The sequence below is a fragment of the Dreissena polymorpha genome, chromosome 1, assembly GCF_020536995.1.
Source record: "Dreissena polymorpha isolate Duluth1 chromosome 1, UMN_Dpol_1.0, whole genome shotgun sequence".
Classification (NCBI taxonomy): Eukaryota; Metazoa; Mollusca; class Bivalvia; order Myida; family Dreissenidae; genus Dreissena; species Dreissena polymorpha.
In genome coordinates this window covers 177,449,671-177,476,445 of record NC_068355.1, presented here as the reverse complement: position 1 = coordinate 177,476,445, position 26,775 = coordinate 177,449,671, and the positions used below count along the sequence as shown (strand labels likewise).

The following is a 26,775-nucleotide window of genomic DNA, read 5'->3' as shown; positions in this document are numbered from 1 at the left end:
AGAACTGAATTCAGTGTTATTAACATACAAGAATAACACATAAACATTTCTCTAATAATGATGAGATCAAACAACACAACAGATTGTAGCAATAAAAGACGAACTTTGCCAAATACTTGTATACAACAAAGTATATCAACAATGATTCTAACAAAACAACAGTGTATATCAGTGCGATCAGCCACCCAATAGGAATATTCGGATACAGCTCTGCCCATTCTCTCTGAAACAGACTATTTTGAAACTGCATTATCAATAAACATATTATCTTTGAACACAATACAGTTAATAAGGAAAACTTGCATTTCCAGCATGGTCTTGGTGAGTCAGGAAGCCACCATGAAAGTATTAAAAGAATCTATGAAAAACTGAAATAAACTGCACAATACGTGAAGGAAATAATGCAGTCACAATCCGTTAATAACCAGCACATAAACATTAAATATATACAAAGTAGTCATTGCCACTATACAAGCTATGTCAGCTAGTATCCATTTTTCCGTTCTACGCAAACATTCAAAAAGTTTGTTGCGGTGAATTGTACTTTTATCGGAGCTTTTGTTGGGCCTTTCCTGAAATTGAAACAAACATTAATTGTTTTTGTTCATTTAAGTTTATCTATTTTATGTTATCATTTTATCGTATTGTCCACATCAATATTTGTAACTATGACTAACAACTATATCATAACTTTTCCATAACTATATTTTCCCAATTGTTATATTGTACTGATGCAATATAATTGTCCTGCTACATACCACGTACTGTGGCGATATTTTTGAATTACGACATTCAATTTTACTTTTAAAATCAAAATCCGCTTCAGACATGTTGCAAATACCCATATTATGTGAGAAACACTTATTTGACAATTGGTACCGAAATGCCAAAATACGATAATGTACACGCAACATTACGATGGGAAAACGTTTCAGTACGACAAAGATAATGCGATATTAAAATAACAAAAACGTGATCAAAAGATCGTCCTACGATTATAACTTGACCACACGATGTTGCTACGGTGACAGAACGATATGCCGATAGTGAACACATGGTAGCATGAATGGGATAGTACAAAATTACATTAATCATCATAATCGTACTGTCGCAAGATAGCAATGGCATTGTGTTGCGTGTGGGTTCACTTAGTATAGTAAATATGTACATCGAACAGTTATGTATTGCATATAGCGTCAATTAACCTTTGTGGTGAATCTTACGGCATAATATAATTTGAATGCTTTTTTGTGGTATATTGTGTCGCTATGAACGTAGGGTGTCGACCTTCAAGGACGTGTGAATGTTTATCTTAAGGTACATTCACTGACATACATATTACACACTTCCTATCATATTCGATGTGTGGTTTAGCATACTAGTCCAGAATGCGGCTGCTTGTGAGGAAGAATCATGCTAAAATGACAATAATTGCGGTCAAAGATAAGCGGGTTCCGGTTAGAGCTTGGTAAATATAGAATTCAAATACAATTTTTTGTGTGTAAAATCTTTACGTCTGGAATTAAATGCCTCTGCAATGTATATATTGTATAGAGTGTCATATAAACGCCAATTTTTGATAGTTGCCCTCAAGTAAAAAAATGTATCTTGATCCAGGTTATTACTTACTGTAACTGTCAACATGTAGTTGTTGTTCACGTTAAATTAACGTTCACACTTTATCACGTTCATGCTACGATACATTTATTACTCAAATTTAACAGTGGTATTTTAAACGGTCACAACAAACCTTTTGATAACAGCTAGGCACTTAAAAAGACAATCGGAATGAAGCCTAATGGCCATGATCGTGTTTGATGGGTTAACTTAGTAACGAGATCGTTCATGGGTCTATAATTTATTAATAATTTAATTCACCTCTCAATCAGATTATGACAATACAAATATACCGCCGTCTGGTATACACTGATAGCGATTGAGCATATACATTTAAAATGAACACTCGATGTTATCCAAACAACAATTACAACATAGAAGCATTAAGATGTATGCTATAAATGTTGAAAGGCGAGCAGTGTTCAATAGGAAAACGTTCAAATTATTATCAAATAAAAATGTAATATTCACATGTAGGACATTTATCTGAAATGTATTTTAATCAAGAAAGCAACAGTTTCATTTAAGCATCACAGGTCACATATAGTTAATTTATCAGGAACGATATTACAAATACACATGCATTACACTCTTCGTTTAAGCTATTAAATTTAAATACATTGGTCAGTCAATGTCTTTTACCAAACAACATCAAAACTATCCTGTAAAATCAAGGAAATCATTGGTTTTTGTCAGGTATTACCTTTTTCCAAACGATGATATTAAAAACAAAACAATCTGGTTTCATTGCTTAATTTAGCAAAATTGTCACTCCAATCAATTGTTGGTTTTGAGATTAAACGAATCCATGTCTAACACAATAGTCACGTGAATCTTCATCAATACATCCACATATACATTTAACGAACTGTTCATATATTTCGCAACAACATCCCTTGCAACAACATTTGCATAATAATATATACACACATTTACCGAACAACCAGACCAATAGTTTGGTAAGATAGTAAGAAGCTAAAAAGTAAAAATTAACGACTCTATAATAACTGTTAAAAGCAGTATGGTAATGAACCATCGGAAACTCAAAGGTTGGTAAACATGTAACCAAAAACGCTCAAGAAAATTGTTTGACTCCATAGTATTTTGGAAATCATAACAAGGAATGAAGACCATATACATTGAAAACACATCCGCCGATGTCTTCCACACCCGCATTCGCAATCAACAATCCACACCTACCCGATACAGAGTTATTACACATGAAATAACAAACAATAATACTGCATATCCTGCCAATATCTCCCAGTCGCAAATAGTGTTCGTGAAACCATGATTTTTACCTACAAAACACGATTCAAATAAACAAAACGCTTGTTTCAGTCTTTCATCATCACCTACAAAACCGATATAAACTAATACATTAACCAGATACATAGCAAACATGGTTAGAAGGCAAAACGCATTAACAAGTATGACAACACATCGGACCGTCCGCAGAGACGTAGCATGTGTGAATTTTTAGTAAATGGTAATAGGATCATTACCATTAACACACCTCGATGCAAAATGTTCACGGTCTCGAACGAAGATGTGGTATGTTTCATCTACCAAATCCTCAGATATACGTTTGTTCGCTCTTTCACGCGTTTTCATTTTGTCATTCAAGGGCCTTTAATATTCAATTATTTTTACAGTACTCAAATCAATGCTATCTTTTTATTGTAAAGTATGATTCTTCATAATTAGGTCGCGATCGTCTGGCTTATATGGAACGTCTATATCCTGGATTTTACAATTTCCATTGTTTTTATACTCAAATGTGTTTACGATAGCATGGTGGTTAATGAAGAGCCCACAGCATCCTTCAGCAGGGACCTCTATGTGGTCTCATTGATCAATAAATCTCCGGGTTCGACATGATTTGAACAGCCTTTGGTTAAGCATTTTGTTTTATAAACTAGTATCTTCTATTGGCAGGTCAAACATCCTTTAAAAATTGTAGAATCTGTGTTCCTGATAACTATAAGAAAGTGAAGTAATACTATTTTTAAACATGACTTAATTATTCATTTTCAATTAAGTTTATGTTATATAGGAAGCTGATTTCCCCTTTATAAATATTATACATATGTGTATCGTGCATTCACTTTCAACTTGATAGGATCTGTTCAATATGAAATGTGCCACACAACTAGGAACTTATGAAGAAAATGCAATGTCCACAATGCTGCATTTTGTTTCAAGACCAAAGCACATTCATTTAATTTCGCAAATATTGGTTAAATTCAAATTTCAAGAGATAGATCTTAAAGAAAAATATATTTGATAAATAATGAACTGATTAATCTTTGCGACAAAAATTAAGCTGTTATAATCAATCAAAGAGGTATGTATCGCAATTATTATTTGAACAAATGATTCAGGAAATCATTCTGATACCATAAACATTAAAAATTTATAAAACCGACGTATGATCATAGGCATACTGGCTATTATTAAGGAGCTTGATGTGATGCATATAATGTGGTGCAACTGATAAGTATAAAGGTAAAACACGTAGTATTATTTACCCTTATCTGGTTACCTTTAATATTTGCTCCGATATTTATATCTCTTTGCTTTTGTTATTCCTCGCTTTGACCTATATATTTACGATGATTATCATTCATCAGCTAATGCTCATTCGACTATTTTATGAATGCAGTTAGTCACCAGAGCATCCGCTTCTGTTATCTTAAGTCATTGTTGCATTTCCACAAGAAGACATTGTTAAAGATTTAGCAAGTTTATATTTAACTAAGGATAGGCTCCGTCTTCAAAGGTCCCTCGGTCTCACGTGGGATCTACGAAAATATTGTTTTACATTTCAGGTTTCTCACACTGACAAGCATTTTACATGTCGCGGAATTCTCTCTGTTGTTAACAGCTTGTATGATCCATAGGGATTTGTTGCCCCTGTTACGATTGTGGGTAAATGCATGTTGTCTGTCTTGAATGATGGATGGGACAATCCTTTGCCTGATAAATATCTGAAGCCATGGAAGGAGTGGACAACGTCCTTACGATATTTGTAGCAGCTTCTAATACCTAGGATCTCTCTTGGTATTTCACTTAGACAGGTTTCTCACAATGAATTGCTGGTATTCGCAGATGCTTCGGAAAAGGCAGTTGCGTCAATGGTATACATAGTCTCTGGTCAGTCACAGAACACAAGAAATGTAGTTTTATGTGATGGGAAAAACCAAGGTTGATCCATCTAGCGGTCACACTATACCAAGCTTAGAACTCTGTGCTGCCGTTTTGTCTTAAGAGATTGTAGGTACAGTCAAGTTACCATTAACAGATCATTACCAATAGCGGATCACTTTGATGTTCAAGAATGCGTATCACGATTAATAGTTTTTATTTTTAGATGATACTTTGCAGACGGCATACTCAAGGCATTTTCTTTAAAACGCGATATTTTGTATTAAAATAGAGCACCTCTTTGTCAACAATGTTGGTGTGTTTTGCAGACATGTACATACGACTTTTTTTACTTCCGTCTCGGTTCGAGAACGAGGTTGGACATTTTACGCAGCCACGCTTTATAACTACGTTGGTAAGTAAGAAGTATATGCATATATTTAAAGGCCATTTAGTAGTTGTTCTGTCTGCAAAACACCATTTCAGTTTTGTTACGTTTTTAAAATTTTGCACCGCAGTAAAGAGGCTGAGAATGAGGGAAATAGCGGATCAAGCGTGTCCTGTTTGCATGAGTAAAAGGGGATGTCTGTAACGTTTGAAAAGCAGTCCAATTTTGTTATTGACATTAAAATTACGTGCTAAAGCTGTAAGGGAATTGTTTGAACTTATGTTATGGATGATTTAAAAAAAAGAGCTTACTGTGTATGATACATATAGCCATTATTTTTTATAAAAAACATATACTGTTCATTCAAAAATTAAATAGATCAAAATCAATATATGTATTGATTAAACATGATTTCATCACTAAAAATGACCAACAGTGCATGTGTACATTAGATATTTGTATTATATTAATGTAGGCCTATATATTAAACTTTTTAACAGCACCAACATTTACTGTTTAATTTAAATATATTGCCAAAAAAAAAACTCTTGTTTGGGTGTCGGCATAAAATGTTAGTAGTATGTGTACTGAATTTCATCCACATTTCCAAAAACATTTCATTGGAACTTCAAATGTGTTATCACCATGAATTGTAGATGTGAACGATTCTTTGCATCCCCGCACATCCCTGACTGAGTTATTTGTCGTTGAACATGGCTGAAAAGTGTTAGGGTATAATTCATGTTTTTTTCAAAGCTATTAATATTGATTGTTAAAAGTATATGTATTTGTCAGGTAGCCACTGAAGAGGCTAAGGGTTCAGTTGCAGCCACCAGTAACTCAAGCACATTCCATGAACATCAAAGCATTCCAGCAACTATCATGATTAATAATTCAGTTATTTAGGGTTACCATGTTTAGAAAAGTAAACCCCCCCCTTATACAGACTCTTACTTTCTTATTGACCGGAAGTATACAAACCATGTAGATAAGAACGTCTGTCTTGTGTTACAAAAACCTGACATTTATTAATTTGATATATATTTGCATTTAATGCTCACAGATTAAAAAGTTATTCAAAATTGTAAAATTTTGCTGGTTTGCCTGTTAGCCATATTCAAGGCACATTGGCTGGCTGTTTTTACAATATTGGACTTTGGACTCTATGTATGTGATTGTTACAGGAGTGCATTGTCTAAGCGTCCCACCATGGCGTGCCGCACATGAGAAATTGTCCTACCTTATTGAAATGTTGTTGTTGGTGATGCAGAAAGCTACCTTACTGAAATGTTGTTGTTGGTGATGCAGAAAGCACTTTTGCCAGTCTTACTGAAGCACGTTCCGATATGTTTTAGGGCATAGCCATGCAATTATCAATGCTTTGATAAATTTCATTCTTTTTATCTTTTTTTGTATGATTTAAATTCTCAAGTATGTGTTACAATAGATATATATCTACTTTTAATACTACTATTAATGTCCTTCAATATTTGAAATGCTAAGATATTTGCACCTAGCTATAGAGTGTGCTTTTTTTCGAAGATAATTACATTAATTTTTATTGCAGTATTTGGTAAAGTAATCTACCATCAAAAGTATGTTTTAAGATCAAGACTGCACTTCAAACCTTTTAAGCATCAGCATCGAAATTATTTGTTGACCCGTATCTTTCAAAGAGTCTACTTACTGTGAAGCATTTTTAATAAGTCATAAGTATTTTATTTGAAGTTTTGGTGTTTTGTTCAACTGAGTTATTCATGTTAAGTCATTATAACATGCAGCTTTTATATAAGTCATACCACTTTAAAAAAAATGTATTATTTGAACTGATGCTACTTTTCAAAATCAGTCATTCAATGCTTCTATTTGTAACATGTACATGTTTCAATCAGTCATCATTTTTAAATATAATTATATGATTAATATATTTTATGATTTGATGTTAGTTTAAATTGATATTTTCGTATCTTGTGATGTTATTTTAAGTTATTGTGTTCAGGTGTTTTAGTTTTGTTTGGCTTGCTTATAGTTTACTGTTGTCAATGATGATTATTTTAAATTAATTGTTGTCCCATTGATTATAGTCACATTTATGAAACTGTGTGCACACTTGTTGGTTTGTTCAATAAATGATTCAATAGATTGTTATGTTCACGTTTTATTTGTGTAACACTGTTTCATATTAAATATTGAAGATGAGATATGATTAGAAATCATCATGTTTTAAAAGATATCCATATCTGTTGAATCTATTAAAGACTTTACATAAATAATTCACAGTGAAACAATATGTATTTCTCTAAATTAGCTAGTCTGTGGAGAAACCCACTTATGTGCTGCTGACCAATTTATAATTCTTTCAAAAGCACATAACATAGCAAATGTTATTAATTTATGATATGAAACTATCATGTGTGGATTAAATGGGCCATGTTGAAATGGTAAGTCAATTTTTCCAGTCTAGTGCATACTTTCCCATGTCCACGGCTTGCAATGTGTACAGTACTATATCAAACACAACATAATCACTGTTTATTAGCATATCAGCTCTATACAATGTTTTAATTACAGTATATATATATATATATATATATATATCACAGTATACAAGGTCCATGTTTTGACAGTTCAAATAACTTTTGGGATGGCCCCTGAGTGGTTTTGATCACATGATCCGTTATGGCCACAAGTGATCCGTTAATGCATGAATTCCGATGTGAAACAACACGTGCCACAATAAGATATTGGCTGCATTTTTAAACATTATTTTTGCTTTAACAGTAATCAAAGGTAATATTTTATTAAACTGATATTATATAAGTATCAGAACATTAATTAAGATATAATATTTTTCTATCATGTTTGTTGTCGAATAACCCACAGTAAGGAGTATAGATGCGTAGGAATTAAATCACGAGTGCGAAGCACGAGTGATTTGATAACACGCATCTATACAACTAAGACGATTCTGATTGATTTGGTTCAAGCTTTTGGACGTGAATTATATTTTTCAATACTCCGCCCTTCTTAGTACAAAGCTCACTATTTAGTGACGTCATTGAATTGTACAAACATATGACGTCGTTTTCATTCATAAATATTTTGTAAATGACGTCACTTTCATTGAAAATATCACTCGTAGATACTTAATGAGGTCACGTTTATTGATGTGACTGAAAAGCTGACATGCTATAAATGTTTTCTGAATTACGTGTCCTAACAAATAACATTCTTTGTAGGCGTGGTTATGCCACTTATCACCAAATATAAAATTTGTTGTTTCATTACATTTATGTACATGCTACATTTGTTACATTTCTTTTAGAGCGGGTTTAAGCACGTGCATTTAACTGCAATATTTTCTTTATTTATTCGGAAACTATTTTCGAAACATTATGCTCCACCCATAAGTTATTGCCGAATAACCCACACTTGATTTTCTGCATTGTCTATAGAAAACAAGTCGCCTGCCGTGTTAGAATTGTTTTTTACCAGCAAAACTTTTTACGCTACTGACCCGGTAATGGTAACTCGACTGTACATTATGCAAGGAACTAGATGTCCCGATTCACAAGGTCAGATACTTTACAGAAAGAAAAGTAGTTCTAGGTTATATCTGTTATCGTACAAGAAGGTTTCATAAATATGTATCAAATAGGGTTCAACGTATTCTGGATTTGTCAGAATCTATTCAGTGGTTCTATGTCTATACAAACAAAACTCAGCTGATTTAGGTACGAGGGGAATGAGTGCTTCCCTGTGAAAATTCCTGACTTCGGGGTCCTCCTGAAAAGTTTTTCAAAGAAGTCTACGTTCACACTGAACATTCTTTGCTGAATCCGGATGATGACAATGAAGCACGTCCTGAGGTGGCTACCATGGCAACTAATGTCATAAAAAATACTAGTAAATTGGGATCTGACAGGCTCAACAGGTTCTCCTCGTTTATAAGTCTGGCCATCAGTTCTCTCAAGCACATTTGTCAGTCTATAAGCAAGTCTTTTAAATGTACTGGGTGGCACATGTGTGCTGAATCCTCGAACCGCTCAAGTTTGTTGAAAGCAGAAATACTGTTATAGGTGTACCAAGCTGAATGCTTTAAAGACGAGATCATGAACCTCTCTCAAGGCCTTCTTATCAGCTCAAGAAACTCCTAACTAGCTCTCAACCCATACATAGACTCTCAAAATGTATTGCGTGTAGGCGGTAGACTGCAAAATTCTGAACTGTCTTCAGGAAAGAATCCCTGTCATTGTATCAAAGAAGAGCCACCTATAGACTCTTCTTATTAGGCATTTTCAAGAGTCCGTACATCACCAGGGTAGACACTTCACAGAAGGTGCCATCAGAGCTGGTGGGTATTCACAGGTGGTAAACAGCGTGTTTCTTCATATATTTTCAAACGTGTCACTTGTAGGCGCTTGCGCAGCAAACAGCAAATCAGATGATGGCAGATCTCCCAAGGGATAGAGTCACACATGCTCGACCATTCAGCTGTGTTGGAGAAGATGTGTTCGGCCCTTGGTTCATCGTAAGCAGACATACTAGAGGCCTCCAGTAAGTGGTGGGGAGTCTTGTTCACTTGTTTAAGCATTAGGGCCATTCACGTTGAACTTATAGGAGAAATTAGTTCTAGTGCATTAATTAATGCCCTGACACGCTTTGTCTCGATCCGCGGTCGGGTTGTTGAATTAAGATCAGATACCAATTTTGTAGGAGCCAAGGAAAGCTTAAACATACAAGCAGTGTCTGTTGAAGACGGTCCTGTCCGTACCTACCTTCAGCAGCAAAAGTTGCCCTTTAACCCTTCACATGCATCCTACATGGGTGGCATGTGGGAAAGGGTGATTGGGGTGGTTCGGCAAATTTTAGATAGTTTGTTGCTGCGACATGGGCAGAAAAACTTGACACATGACGTTTTGCTAACCTTCACGGCCGAAGTGTCGGCTATTGTAAATGGACGCCCCCGTATTCCCGTGTCTTCCGATGGTGACACTTAAGTCCGAACCTCATCCACCCTTTGCAGAAAATCTTACTCTCACAGATTTTTGCAGGTCTGAATGGAAACGAGTTCAGGTTCTTGCTGATATGTTCTGGGCTAGATGGCGTTCAGAGTTTATTTTTTCTCTACAAACGAGGTGTAAATGGCAATCTCCTCAGCACAATCTGAGAGAAGATGATGCGGTGTTAATGAAAGACAACACTGTGAGTAGGAATATTTGTCCATTAGCCACAGTTTCGCATTTGTTTCCTAGTTCTGATGAAAAGATACGGAGTGTCAAGGTCATTCGAGAAGGGAAGCATGTCTTTCTCACCCGGCCCGTGTCTGAGCTAGTTTTACTTTTATGCGGATACTTTGAGAGTATGGTGCAGAGAACTTTACTAGTCACATATTTACTAGAGCTTAATAATTGTTATAAATTACTAGTCATGATTTGTATTCTTTGACATTTTTACTCCATATATCTGACATTGCATTTTTGAAACACTTAGTTTTGAAATTATTAGTTTAGTGATTAACATACGATTTTACAAAGACAAAGTAAGCTTTGGGCAGCTCTTATTTATGCATGTATGTAAGTTGTATAACGATACGAAAACTGCTTGTTTAAGTATTAAAATTTTACTTTGTTTGTCAATATTGTATTTTTCTCGTGAGCTAAATATTGAATAACTTGATTGAAACCCTTATAATTGTGTTTGTTTGAACAGTCGGAAAGTCAACTTGATGTGTTTAATGAACATTAGTATTGTGCAGTTTCAGAACATTCATGATATCGTTACTATATGTATAAGTGACTTATGAGACATTCTAGCTGTGCTGTTCATTAATTTTCAAATGATGTTTTACATTTTGACATTTACTCAGTTCAATGCTACCATAATTGAAAAGCTTTAAGACAACATTTAACTGCACTATATGCATATGTAACGTTTATAGCATTATGGGTTTTAGACTGATATTTTCGTATTTTGTAAAGTTGGCGATGTCGTCGACATCGGACGGGAAGTGTGTTGTCCAGAGCCCCTCGGACTCTTTTAGTTGTGTACTTCTAAATTAGTGGTGTGTAACCTTATGCATCGGTTGTTCCACCGTAAAAAGGCGCGGTCCGCGCAAAGCACTCAAAATACCAAATTATCAATCTTTATAGCCCCACGGTGAAAGTTTGATGTATTTGATTGCCTTGTAATTTGTTCAAGTTCATTTACTTAAAGGTTTAATGATACGCTACTATTAGTACAACCCCGTTTTGTCGGTTTCTCGAGTTGATTCGTACTCAATAATTTTCGGGCTCGTGTTTCTATTAAGCAACTTTTCTATAGTATAAAGCAATGTTAAGATCTAACTCATACTAGTCACAATTCTGTAAGCTTTGTTGATATTTATTAATGCAGTCGAAGAAAAATAAATTTTGAATTTAATGATTTTCGACTGATTTTGAGGCAATATAGTAAACACTTGTCTTTTCTTCTTTTGTAGTATTTAACCGCATTTTGGTCTGGAGACGACACAATAAACAGTTCTAAATATACGTTGAGTTTGCTTTGTTTATATTTATTAATGCAGTCGAAGAAAAATACATTTTGAATTTAAAGATTTTCGACTGATTTTGAGGCAATATAGTAAACACTTGTCTTTTCTTCTTTTGTAGTATTTAACCGCATTTTGGTCACAAGACGACACAATAAACAGTTCTAAATATACGTTGAGTTTGCTTGTACCATGGGGTTATCTACATGCTAGCAAATTCAGAGCATGACATAATCTTTAAAAATTGTTGCTGGGAGGTCGTTTGATTGCATGTTGACTACTTAGCCGTTTTAGAGAAAAAGGCGTATGTTTACATATATAAGGTATAAAATATCATACACGGAATGTATGTTATTATGCGCGCCATTAAGAAAACAGCTGTCAAATCCATCGATTAATAACAATGATCGAAACAACAACCAACACAACAACGCACAAATGTTTATAATGTTTGTATATTCAAACCCAAATAAATAAATTTGCATAAAAATATATGACATGTAAAATCAAATATTGGTTTATCAATTACCTCGCGGTAAGGCAATCGATGCACACCTGGCACACCGACAGAAAATTATAATGATGTTAGTCTGAATTTAAGAGCCATTTATTGATTATATTTATTATTATAATAGTTATAATATTTTCAAAAAAAATGTAAAATGTAACAATAAGCAGAAATATGTCGACAACTTAACTGATTTGATTCATGAAATAAAGTCATTCAGACAATATGGCGTAACTTCTGTTATTGTTTTAAGAAACCTGCTAAAACTTGTTAATACATGTACATATTCTCATTTCTACAAATTAACGCACGCGTACGCACATGTATTTAAGTAAACAAATATTAAGGACTCTTGTTAGATATAATACAAAGTGAGCAATAACAATCAACAAAATATACTTATAGATGAAGAATCAATAACAATAAGAAAACATATGGTTTAGTACAAAGTCATTATAAAGACAGATTTGAAAACAGAATGCAATACAAAAACTTTTGAAGTATAGGTGTTACGGCATTTGCAGTTTCGGTTCGCTGACCGGCAACGTTTTGAGGATCTTGAGATGTGAGTATTAATACATTTGTATTTTCTGTTTGCTAATCATTTGATGAAGGCCAATTAAAATCGCGTCATGGAAGATATCTGGTCTTCAAGCAGTTGAGGTGTTTGTTGGTCTGACAGCTCAGCGATCGGGTCGGTTGATTCATTAGGGTTAAGAGGAGGCTCATCATTTTGAGGAGTTAACTCTTTTGGTATTGTATTATCGGCAATTTCTGGAACAACGATATTCCGAAAGTCTGACTGCTCGGCGATCGGGTCGGTTGTTTAATTAGGATTAAGAGGAAGCTGGTCATTTTGAGAAGTAGTTAACTCTTTTGGCGTTGTACTATCGGCCATTTCTGCTACACTGATATTCCGCAAGTCTGACTGCTCGGCGATCGGGACGGGTGATCCATTACGGTTAATAGAAGGCTGGTCATTTTGAGGAGTTAACTCTTTTTGTATTGTATTATCGGCCATTTGTGGAACACTGATATTCCGCATGTCTGAATGCTCGGTGATCGGGTCGGTTGGTCTATAACGATTGAAAAGAGGCTGGTCATGTTGAGAAGGAGTTAACTCTTTTGGTATTGTATTATCGGCCATTTCTGGAACAAAGTTATTCCACAAGTCTGACTGCTCGGCGATAAAGTCGGTTGATCCATTATGGTTAAAAGGAGGCTGGGCATTTTGAGACGAAGTTAACTCTTTTCGTAATGTCTGATCTGCCATTCCTGAAAAACTGGGATTTGGCAAGTCTGGCGGCGCAAGGGTCGGATCGAATGATCCGTTAGGGTTAAGAGGAGGCGGAACATTTCGAGCAGGACTAAACTTTTGTAATGTTGTTCGTGGTGTTCTGATTACTGATGTCAGTAGGATCCAGTTTACCTGGTTCATTTCGTTATAGCCAAGAGTATTACACCCTTCAAGTACCTCTGGTAGGACGACATCTCTTTCTCGGAGCATTGTAATAAGCCGGTTCCTCCAGTCGTCTAAAACAGAGCACTAGAAGATGCAAATAACGACCAAACCTAGCCTGAAACATTTATATAATAACATGTATTTGAAATGAAATTTCTTACTTGCTGCTGAAGAAATATCCCGGTTGCGAAAATAATACCACTGAAGCGTTTACCAGATTAACTCACATACTGACACCTAGGTATCAATCATACAAAGTGTCTGACAATATTTTAACCTGGCAAGAATGCGCGTGCAATTTGTTCCTGGAATTCCCAAACTGTGCTCTGAAGAAACGAACTTGACAAGACAATTATCACCCTTCGGCACCTGAAAACGAGAAGCAAAAAATATAGCAAAATTATTTACGTATGTGTGCCAATGAATGATAATAAGTTTGATCTCTATTCCTTTTACAACGTAGAGTTCTGTATCCGCAGTATTTCAAAAAAGTAAAATCTATGATTAATGATTATGTAGCAAAAATAAAAACTTTAAATAAACGCAACGTCAACAGTAAGCTGGGCCAGCATAAGAAACCGTATTGTGTGTATTTCGAAGATTACATGGTGCTTTTGCGCTTGAGTCTGTTTAATGTGTGGACTCAAAGAAGTGTTTCCCAGCACTCCCACCTGTATAACTTACTAGACTCACGAACGTTGGGGCGAATATTGAAGTATAGCTGAAATTTCCAGCTATGTAGTTGCCACTGGAAGATATTCAATTTTTATCGGGTCTTGTTCATTTGGAGGAAGCCGGAGTACCCAGAGAAAATTTCACCTGTTCGGTAAGGTTACCACCGACCAAACTCGAATCCTTCCGGAACAATCGTATTATACAATGCGGTCTTTTATATGTGGCCAAGAACCGATCACCAAACGACGAGGCATGCAACATATGAAGTAAAGATGATACTCGCTTACACAACAAAATGTTGTCATTTGTTCACAGGGATACATAAAGCATACATTACATCTGCTGTTGACATACCATATAATATAGGATCGATTGTTTTGTTGCTATACGCTTCCTTTCTTATGTTATTGCACCTACATATTCACCTACAACATTTGTGTGCGTTGTGATTGACTAACCTAATTTGGTAAGTTCAGAGTGTCAACGTTAGCAATTTTCTTTGATAGTTTTGTGTTAAAACCAGGACTTGTAATGTGAAAAGAACGAAAGTTTTTGAAAGAAACATTCTTATTTATTTTAAGTATACACAATCTTTATCACAGTAATAAAGTTAGTTATATAAGCATAAATATAGATGATGAGTAGACATGTTGGTTTCGTCTCTTGTGTATCTCTACCGTCTGCAAACTAAATATGTGGATACGAATATTTTCTTGCATAATTTATATTATTTGTTTACTAATTAAATATTAAAATATCTTAACTTGATTGTTGCTAGGAAGACAGTTAAAAAAATGAAAGCTTATGCTAAAATTAACAATGCCTTTAATTTTGAGATATACGTGTTGTTTCCATATTTTGTAAGAATAATTGTCACCATTCTGGTCAAACTAACACAAGAAAGAATTAAACAGGCGACATTGACTAAATTAATATAAAAACGCTTGTATAGACATGAAATTCAATAATTTATTATAAACTTAATTATAAGTCAGTAAAGTGTTACATCATTAAATTATGTTGTAAATCACGTTATAACATAGCGATGTGCTTTGAAATCCAGTCTATATGTCACATGTAATAATAACAATTTAGATATTGAAAGTTTGACTTGATGGTAAATTACGTAAGGTCCTTCTTATGGAATATTAACTGCGAAATAAGGAATATACGCCAGGGCTTGTTCTTAACTTCGCTATATAAATAACATATGTCAGCTTAGTTTCTTTTACAATGATGATCTGAAATGTGTTTAGAGATGTAAATATCGCAAGGTGAACGCTGGATGAATACTTATTGATTTGATAAATGCTTGTTTTATCTAACGGATATAATAGCAATATACATTTACTTTAACAATATATGTTTATTGATTTTTGATAGCGAATTTCTTTCATCGTAACCACTGTCAATTTTCTGTCAAAGTATCGAAGCATTTTGTGTTTTTCTGTTAAAGCTATGTTTGCATACTACAACATGTTTTCTAATCAAAGATTTATATAACTTAAAGTTATATTATTAAGACACTTTTATAAACCAAGGCTTTTCGTAATATGCATTTTTATAATTTTTTAAATTCAAATGGTCCTTAAAGTTTGTTTAGTTATGGCAAATCTGAGGCATAATTTTGATTTTGTCTTGTATGTAAACATACTTTAATTAACATATTATTCCTTTGATCTAGGGAATAGTTTGTGATGGTGAACTTGTACCTTTCAAGATCTTTGCGTTTAAAACCATGGTATGGTCGTGTGTCAACACAGTTTAATCATGATTCTATGAGGTTTTTATCCTCACTTAAATGTGTTGTGAAAACTTCTGGGGCCGTTTAAAACCTCCAATTACTTGTATTGGCAGTTCCAATTCGATGACCCCAGTTTGATTTATTTCTGAATTATGTGTTATGCATTTTACTAGCAAGGATATTACATATTTGGATAGGTTTTTCAATTGGTATGTGTATATTATATCAGATTCTTTGTCCGTGATGTTTTCTAACCTTCTCTCAATTTCGCGAGCATTGTTGATATGTTCGGATGCATCCGAATGATCATCGCGCCCTGGGACGTAGAGTCGAAGTCCTGTTCTACCCTCTAGCTCCTCAATTAGGTCTAGTACGAATTGCTTGTCCACCGGGTCGTCTTGGTTGTAGAACACGAAAGCGTCGTAAGTATAATTGATCACTTCAGCTAATTTAAACGTAGTACAAGTTCAAGTATTTTGGAAAAATAAGGCGGACCTGAAACATTTTAAATACTCTTCTTGACTTCATTTTTAAGCAAACATAGTTTGAGTAACATGTATTGTGTAAAGGTAAAAGCAGCATGTAATAAACACATGTTTATCACTGTGTTTATATGTGTCGCTTCGCAACTAATCTGTGCGCTTATGTGCGCTGTATGACGGAAAAAAAATATTTGCATAACACGGCCGTTAATCAAGCGCGCCACCTCTTTTTTGCGATGCATTAATAAATGAGCCAATGCAACTTCCGAGGTGGCGCTCAGGCCCGGATGTTTTGAAAGTTCATGGACAACTTTACAGGGTGATTAGGTTTAATATGTTTGTACAACATATTTCGCAGTATTTTTAAAATCGGGCAATGCAGTGCGATTCAGCGAAGATTGAGTCGTCTTAAAATGTTCAGACACGTGCATTTTCGATCCATTTAAAAACGTGAGAACCTTTATAAGCTGTGGCATGGTGGAGTTTAAAAAGCATTCCGATTAGTTTTTCATCTGTGACGAGAAAATATCCACCAAATTAAATCGCCAAAGGCATCAAACGATTGCGTACAACATACATTAGATGCTGCATGCACAAAAATATTGGCTTCTTGCCGACGTAGTAGATAATTTTGCAGTTTTCCAAAAGAGATGGAGCCAATGCATAGGAGGTGGCGCTAATGATAGGAGGTGGCGCCAATGCAGGATGTTATCAATTAACAGTCGTATCGCAATGACATTATCACATGACGTAGATTTGATGTATAATGATATTTGTTATATTAAATTTATTTTTCAACGTACATACGAAGGCCCAAATCTTTACAGAACATAACCACAATATGTAATAAATATAATGTAGTTTTTTAAATATATAAGTGATCAACTCAATTAAGAAGTCACCAACATGAATGAAACATATTGTACGGTGTATACCAACAATTTGTAATACTCAATCAAACCAATAACTTAATGTTCAATATTATCAAAATAATTCATCGACATCAATATTTGTTTACAGTATGAAAGTTCACAAAATAAGTATAAGATAACACTTCTTCTTGAAACTATGATTTGTGGCCGTTAATCCAAATGCTTAATTTACTAAAAGACCAAGGTCAACGAATCTTAATTAGGCTCAGTTATGTTGTTTTTCCCAACTATTAACTCCAAAAAATGAAGATAGCTCGGTCTTTTTCCGTTAACATATTTGTATAAATCATGTTAAATGTTGCTATCTTACAAAGACGATCGTTTAAATCATCAATACATCATTAGAAAACTACTTTTTCTAATTAAAACGCACGCGACTCAAATGTGCTGAAGTAGTCAACTTACACAAATAATGTAGGTTCTGTAAGCGTAATAGAAGCCCAAAGACCTATAGATTACAATACAATTGTAATATATAGGTCTTTGAGAAACTAAAGCATAAAATATTTCACTTCAAATTAGCTATAAATGTGCATTGGCGCCACCTCCTAATCTGAGCGCCACCTCCTTGGCATTGGCTCCATCTCTTTTTGAAAAATATAAATTTATCTATTAGATCGGCTAGAAGCCGACGTTTTTGTGCACGCACTAACTTGTACAGGTTCAAAGCAATCGTTTTATGTAATGAGCGATTTAACTGGCAGGGAATGTGCTCGTCACACAGGCAAAAGACATCGATTTGCATTTACGAATTCTACCATGCCACAACTTATAATGGTCCTCACGTTTCCAAATGGGTTGTGATTGAATGTTTCTGTACATTTTTAGATGAATTTATAATCGATGAATCGCACTACATTGGCCGATTTGTTAAAATACTGCGAATTGTCTTGAAAATCATATTTAACCTAATCACCCTGTTAACTTATCCGTTAAATTTCAAAACATCCGGGCCTGAGCGCCACCTCGGAAGTTGCATTGGCTCATTTATTAATGCATCTCAAAAAAGAGGTGGCGCGCGTGATTAACGGCCGTGCATAAGGCACTTTCATTGAACATCACCATAATATCTTTGGGGCGTTACTTTGTCTAAACATACATTATGAGCATCATTTAAATACTTTTTTAATGCAAATCCATCCCAATTGATGAATGAAAAATTGGTCATTTGCAATATATTTTCTCGTATTCGGAAGTGACAATAGAATCTTCATCACAACGAAGTACAGGCTTTCTTTTGCACATGTATAAGTACACTGTTAACTTATTCATGTTAACATATGGCTTCTTAGAAAAATGCAAGAAAGAAGTTGTGCTTTTTCAGAAATAATGTAATTTTTTTTTCGTGGACTACGTCTTTGTGTACGGATATTTTCCCAAATATGGGATGTGTGTTTACGAATCTGCATAGTGATCAGGCAAATGCAGTTACTTCATAAATCTAATTAAAGCATGACCACGATTGGCAACAGGTCAGTAAAAATAAATATTTCAATTTATCTTTGATAGCGTTCGAGCGATTTGAACGCAAGATTTGGTCATATTGGCAGTTTCATGAACAGGGCTATCCTTTCGCGAGTACGTTGGACTATTGCATAAATTAAGCACGTTAACAATATAATTTGCATTCAAATAGAATACACATATATTTACGCGCCGTTGATATGACATTGCGTTCATGAATACGTTTATGAATGCATACCCGTTGAATACCTATGCAATGTAAACATTAAAGACATATGCTGCTTTTGGGATCGTACTGATGCAATTTTGAAATGGCATTGCATACTGCAAGGTGTAAACACACGTAAATAGGGTTTGCTAATATTGAAATATCTGAAAATAGATGATCGGTTAAATGCGCTTAATCTTTTCTGTCTTTTAATTTCATGCAAAATGATGACGCTGCCATTGTGATAATTTTGTTTAAAGTTAGTCCGTCACTTTGTTGAACTATTCTTGCGGCAAACGATTTTTTATTTAAAATAATCCGTGTGACACAATTGTTATTCGATAGGTAATCGTAAGCGTCCGATTACAAAATAAATTAACTTGATGTGTATTCGTTGTGATGAGTCGTTCCTGTAAATCACAACTAGAAAATCTTGCATCTTAACATACGATATCTTTCTTGGCGAATATGGACAAATCTTTACATTGATGTAATGCACATGTGTTGGGGTAGATTAATGCATACCAGTAATGGTGGTATACTTTGGGGACTACAATTTATTGAACATACAAACGACATTCACTTTAAACTAGAGCCTAATTACGAACAATGTTCATTTATTATGGTCATGATGTTAATGTTGAATGTGTAATATAGAAGCCTTACATCAACTGTTTTAAAAAGGAAAAGGAAGATGGCGATAAACAAATGTATGCCACGTGAAGATTCATCATGACAGCCAACACACATGGGAGAAAATAAACCTGGTGATTTTTAACCATACAAACATTTTGGTAAGTAGATCATCAGTGAGTAGAGGTTTGACTTTTATATGCCATTTAGTAAAATTGAGTCAAAAGAAGAGCAGTTAAAAGACTTTCATTACCAATATCGGCGGAAATAAATACTGCATCATACTTAACAAAGACATTTTATAATTTGAAAATGGCAGCCATGATTGTCAGCTCACCTGAGTACAATTTGCTCAAGGTGAGTTTTTGTGATCGCCTTATGTGCGTCGTCAACATTTGCCGTGTAAAAATTCTTCAGGCCACATTTATTGTCCGATCCTCATGAAATTTGGTAAAAAAAAATTGTCCCGAAATTTTATAAAGTTTGCAAATATTAAAAATTCTAATTCAATCAAGCGAAAGTATGCCAACTCTAATGAAGAAATCATAGATAAATGATACTGCAAAGCACCTAACATATACCTAAACACCTCAATCAGCATATCCACACCAAATCCGCGACTTTAAATAAATATAACGTTTCTTACATTGTGTTTTTTTTTTAAACTCGCAATTCATATACACTTCTCGTCTTTGTCAATTACATTTCTTGATTTGCTCACAACAATCTGATCTAGAATAAACGCTAGACTTGCCTAAACTGTAAATGATTTACATTGTGGTAAATGTACTTACCAACATCGTCTTCCTTACAGGCCCCTGAAACAATAATAAGTTAATTTAAATTTGCAAAAAGTACATGGTGATTATCATATACTGACTTTTGAAGCAAATGGGATTGTAATTGGGTAAGGTGTTCGTGTAAATACATGAATGTGATCTGATATTTAATAAATATAACGTTTTCCTGATTTGGTCAAAACATATTTCAATCATGTAAATTATAACAAACAAAAATAATTATCTAACCAGTGACTTTTGGACAATACAACAGAGGAAACCGGCGATCCGGTTCATTGTATTTTTCAAAATGCACATGATATTTTAAATAACTGATTCCCCTTTTGGTACAAACTTTCACGACCGCCACATTATTTAATCATTTTGCTTTGTAAACGCTTTATAATTGTATCGATTTTAAATGATGATTATGAATAAACGAAACTGTATTTTCCGTATGAGTATTCGTAATAAGTGTGTTTTTGTGCTCACTAATTACAAGTGTGCTTTTATTTTTATTTTTAAATCTTTGACACAAAGTTGGAATCTGAAATTTCAACAATTTATTAACAAATCCCTTGAAACGCTTAATCATATATCTTGCAGAAATTAATGTCACGGACAGTAGGCGGTCAGCATGTATTTCTAAAACAGGAAATCGTTCCAGAAAGACGGATTAGAATTTAAGCAGATTATCATTATTATCTCATCGTTTTAAGTGCTTATGGTTGGCAGTTGTAATGATTGGTTGTAAATTGGCATCGACAATTACCTTTGTTAAAATGAGCACTATGGGCCGTGCTCTATGAAAAGGTGGTTAAATGCATATGTGTAAAGTGTCGTCCCAGATAAGCCTGTGCAGTCCGCACAGGCTAATCGGGGACAACTTTTTCACCTTCATTGGATATTTGCTAAGAAGAGACTTTATTTAAACGAAAAATACCATAAACACGGACTGCACAGGCTTATCTGGGACGACACTTTACGCACATGCATTAAACCACCTTTTCACAGAGCAAGACCCATATCATCTTCACACTTGATCACAGTAATACATGTTCGCAGATTAAAGTTTCAGACGAGTTAAAGCCATTTAAAATGTGTTCAAAAACCTGCGCACCCGGTCAATAATGATATAAATTATTGATTTGACAAAAGTCTCAGAATTCCTTGAAGTTTTTTTAAGCGTTAGAAATAAAACACAAACAGCTTTTTACTACTACATAGCCATTTATTGCTGAAATCACACCAGTTAACACATTCAATATTGGTTTCACTAGGAAAGAAAAAAAACGAACTTTTTTTAGACTATTGCATACTACCAAGAATACTCTTTTGTCGACACCTTATCCAATCTTAAAGCAACAGGTAGCAAAAGTTAGAAACTAATATTTTTAAAAGTTTGTCCTACCTTTCCTTTCAATTATTTTTTGAATATAGAAAACACATTTTTATTTTTAAAAATCTACGGGTACATGACAAAGTACAGAGTCAGATAGCTATTGAGGCCTTGCTAAGTTTCCTTGCTTGTTCTGTACCTAATATTAGTTGTTTGTCAAATTATAGGGTTCATTATTAGATCCTTGCTAATGACCGTGCCTGTACTGTACCTAATATCAATTGCTCCTCATGGGGCACCTCATGGGACACCAGTCTAGTAGACTCGCAGGCTGGGAAGTTTTCAAAGAACATTGATGGAGGCGCATTTGTCACTTGCTCAAATAGCGTCATGAGAGATATCTGGTCTTCCAGCAGTGGACCTGTTTGGTGTTCTGACAGCTTGGCGATCGGGTAGGTTGATCCATTAGGGTTAAGAGGAGGCTGAATATTTTGAGAAGGAGGTAACTCTTTTGGTGTTGTATTATCGGCCATTTCTGGAACAATGATATTTCGCAAGTCTGACTGCTCGGCGATCGGGTCGATTGTTTCATTAGGATTAAGAGGAAGCTGGTCATTTTGAGAAGGAGTTAACTCTTTTGGTGTTGTACTATCGGCCATTTCTGCTACACTGATATTCCGTACGTCTGACTTCTCGGCGATCGGATCGGTTGATCCATTACGGTTATTAGGAGGCTGATCATTTTGAGAAGGAGTTAACTCTTTTAGTATTGTTTGATCGGCCATTTGTGGAACACTGATATTCTGCAAGTCTGACTGCTCGGCGATCGGGTCGATTGATCTATTACGGTTAAAAGGAGGCTTGTCTTTTTGAGAAGGAGTTAACTCTTTTGGTATTGTATTATCGGCCATTTCTGCTACACTAATAGTCCGCATGTCTTAATGCTCGGTGATCGAGTCGTTTGATCTATTACGGTTAAAAGGAGGCTGGTCATTTTGAGAAGGAGTTAACTCTTTTGGTATTGTATTATCGGCCATATGTGGAACACTGATATTCCGCAAGTCTGACTGCTCGGTGATCGGTTCGGTTGATCCATTATGATTAAAAAGAGGCTGGACATTTTGAGACTGAGTTAACTCTTTTCGTAATGTCTGATCGGCCATTCCTGGAGAACTGGGATTTCGCAAGTCTGGCCGCGCAAGGGTCGGGTCGAATGATCCATTAGGGTTAAGAAGAGGCGGAACATTTCTAGCAGGACTAAACGCTTGTTGTGTTGTTTGATCGGCCATTCGTGGAAAATTGATATTTCGCAAGTATTCAATATTTGTACTTCTCATATATTCTCTGATCGGTGTTCTAATTACTGATGTCAGTAGGATCCAGTTTATCTGGTTCATTTCGTTATAGCCAAGAGTATTACACCCTTCAAGTACCTCTGGTAGGACGACATCTCTTTCTCGAAGCATTGTAATTAGCCGGTTCCTCCTGGCGTCTAAAACAGAGCACTAGAAGATGCAGCAAATAACGACCAAAACAAGCATGAAACATTTATATAATAACACGTATTTGCAATGGAATTCCTTACTTGCTGCTGAAGAAATATCCCGGTTGCGAAAATAATACCGCTTAAGCGTTAATCAGATTAACGAACTTAATAACACCTAGGCATCAAATCATACAAAGTGTTTGACAATATTTTAACCCGACAAGAGTGCGTGTGCAAATTGTTCCTGGAATTCCCAAACTGTGCTCTGAAGAATCGAACTTGACATGACAATTATCACCCTTCGGCACCTGAAAACGAGAAGCAAACATTATAGCAAAATTATTTACGTATGTGTACCAATGAATTATAATAAGTTTGATTTCTCTTCCTTTTACAACGTAGAGTTCTTTATCCGCAGTATTTCAAAAAAGTAATATCTATGATTAATGATTATGTAGCAAATAGAAAAACAGTAAATAAACGCAAAGTCAACAGTAAGCTGGGCCAGCATAAGAAACCGTATTGTGTGTTTTTCAAAGTTTACATGGTGCTTTTGCGATTGAGTCTGTATAATGTGTGGACTCGAAGGAGTGTTTCCCAGCACTCCCACCTGTATAACTTACTAGACTCACGAACGTTGGGGCGAATATTGAAGTATAGCTGAAATGTCCGGCTATGTAGTTGCTACTGAAAGATATTCAATTTTTATCGGTCTTGTTCATTTGCAGGAAGCCGGAGTACCCAGAGAAAACTTCACCTGTTCGGTAAGGTTACCATCGACCAAACTCGAATCTTTCCGGAAAAATCGTAGTATACAATACGGTCTTTGATATGTGGCCAAGACCGATATCGCCAAACAACGAGGCATGCAACATATGAAGTAAAGATGACACTCGCTTACACATCAAACGCACACAAAATGAACACAATATGAGACTGCAAATACATATCTACTTTTCTATTCATATATTACTTCCGTTTCAGCATATTTTCGTGGGCCTTATGTATCTTGGAGCATGCGCATTCAAATGTTGTCATTTATTCACAGGGCTACATACAACATACCTTACATCTGCTGTTGACATAACATATAATAAAAGGATCGATTTTTTGTTGCTAAACGCTTACTTTCTTATGTTATTGCACCTACCTAATCACCTACCACATTTGTGTGGGTTGTGATTGACTGACCTAAATTTAGTAAGTTAAGAGTGTTATCATCAGCAGTTTTATTTGATAGTTTTGTGTTTAAACCAGGACTTGTAATGTGCAAAGAATAAAAGTTTTTGCAAGAAACATTCTTATTATTTTAAATACACAATCTTTATCACAGTAATAAAGTCAGTTATATAAGCATAAATATAGATGATGAGTAAACATGTTGGTTTCGTCCCTTGTGTATTTCTACCGTCTGTAATCTAAATCTATGGATACAAATGTGTTCTTGCAATAATGTATATTACATGTATTTGTTTATTAATTACATATTAAAACAACTAAAATTGTTTGTTGATAGGAAGACAGTTATGAAAATGAAAGCTTATGCTAAAATTTACAATGCCTTTCATTTTGAGATATGCGTGTTGTTGCCATATTTTGTTAGAATAATTGGCACCATTCTAGTCAAACAAACACAGGAGAGGATTACATAGGTGACCTTGACTAAATTAATATATATAAAAAAACGTTTGACTAGACACGAAATTTAATAATTTAATAATTAGTCAGTAAAGTTTTAAACCATCAAATTATGGTGTAAATCACATTATCACATAGCGATGTGCTTTGAGATCCAGTTTATATGTCACACGTAATAATTACAATTCAGATATTGAAGGTTTGATTTGATGGTAAATAACGTAAGGTCCTTCTTATGGAATATTAACTGCGAAATAAGGAAGATACGCCAGGGCTTGTTCTTAACTTTGCTAAATATATAACATATGTCAGCTTAGTTTCTTTTACAATGATGATCTGAAATGTGTTAAGAGATGTAAATATTGCAAGGTGAACGCTGGATGAATACTTATTGATTTGATAAATGTTTGTTTTGTCTAAAGGATATAACAGTACTATACATTTACTTGAACAATATAGTTATGCTTATTGTTTTTTGATAGCGAATTTCTTTCATCGTAACCAGTGTCAATTTTCTGTCAAAGTATCTCAGAATTTTGTGTTTTTCTCTTTAAGCTATGTTTACATACTGCAACATGTTTTCTTATCCAAGATTTATATCACTTTAAGTTATATTATTAAGACACTTTTTTTAAACCAAGGCTTTTCGTAATATGCGTTCGTAGAATTTTTAAAATACAACTTGTCCTTTAAGTTTGTTTAGTTACGACAAATCAGAGGCATACTTTTATTTGGTCTTGTATGTAAACGCACTGTAATCAACATATTATTCCTTTGATCTAGGGAATAGTTTTTCATGGTGAACATGTACCTTTCAAGATCTTTGCGTTTAAAATTATGATATGGTCGTGTGTCAACAATGCGCGAGATGGTATTACGTCATTATTAAATGAATTTTAATCTGGATAATTCATCAGGGCGGTTATGTAATTCTCTTGTGTTACTATTTAAGTTTAATGGTGATTCTATGAGATTTTTATCCTCACTTAAATATGTTGCGAAAACTTCTGGGGCCGTTTAAAACCTCCAATTACTTGTATGTGCAGTTCCAATTCGATGACCCAAGTTTGATTTATTTTTGAATTTTGTGTTATGGTTTTTAGAAGCTAGTATATTACATGTTTGGAAATCGGTTTGTTTGATTGGTATGTGTATATTATATCAGATTCTTTGTCCGTGATGTGTTCTTACCTTCTCTCAATTTCGCCAGCATTGTTGATATGTTCGGATGCATCCGAATGATCATCGCGCCCTGGGACGTAGAGTCGAAGTCCTGTTCTACCCTCTAGCTCCTCAATTAGGTCTAGTACGAATTGCTTGTCCACCGGGTCGTCTTGGTTGTAGAACACGAAAGCGTCGTAAGTATAATTGATCACTTCAGCTAATTAAAACGAAGTACAAGTTCAAAGTATTTTGGAAAAATAAGGCGGACCTGAAACATTTTAAATACTCTTCTTGACTTCATTTTTAAGCAAACATAGTTTGAGTAACATGTTTTGTGTATAGGTTAAAGCAGCATGTAATAAACACATGTGTATCACTGTGTGTATATGTGTCGCTTCGCAACTTACCTGTGCGCTTATGTATGACGGAAAAAACTTTTTGCATAAGGCACTTTCATTGAACATCACCATAATATCTTTAGAGCGTTACTTTGTCTAAACATTCATTATGTGCATCATTTAAATACTATTTAAATGCATATCCATCGAAATTGATGAATGAAAAAATGGTCATTTGC

At 34.7% G+C, this 26,775-nt stretch overlaps 1 protein-coding gene across 11 annotated transcripts in view; it reads right to left on the bottom strand.

The window, feature by feature from the left end:
- Positions 1-12,121: 12,121 nt before the first annotated feature.
- The window catches only part of LOC127862666 (uncharacterized), an 88,620-nt gene continuing 73,966 nt past the window's right edge, over positions 12,122-26,775 (bottom strand). For 5 of the 11 annotated variants that reach the window (XM_052401879.1, XM_052401900.1, XM_052401909.1 and 2 more), the window contains 3 exons: positions 26,226-26,415; positions 13,932-14,023; positions 12,122-13,725 (listed from right to left, as the gene is read on the bottom strand). In XM_052401879.1, the coding sequence (XP_052257839.1) occupies positions 13,019-13,725; positions 13,932-14,023; positions 26,226-26,415 (989 nt within the window). In that variant the 3' untranslated portion in view covers positions 12,122-13,018. Of the gene's footprint in view, positions 13,726-13,931; positions 14,024-16,328; positions 16,519-20,586; positions 20,611-23,265; positions 23,705-26,225; positions 26,416-26,775 lie in introns of those variants that run through there. The other 6 variants (XM_052401890.1, XM_052401924.1, XM_052401935.1 and 3 more) reach the window with 4 other exon arrangements.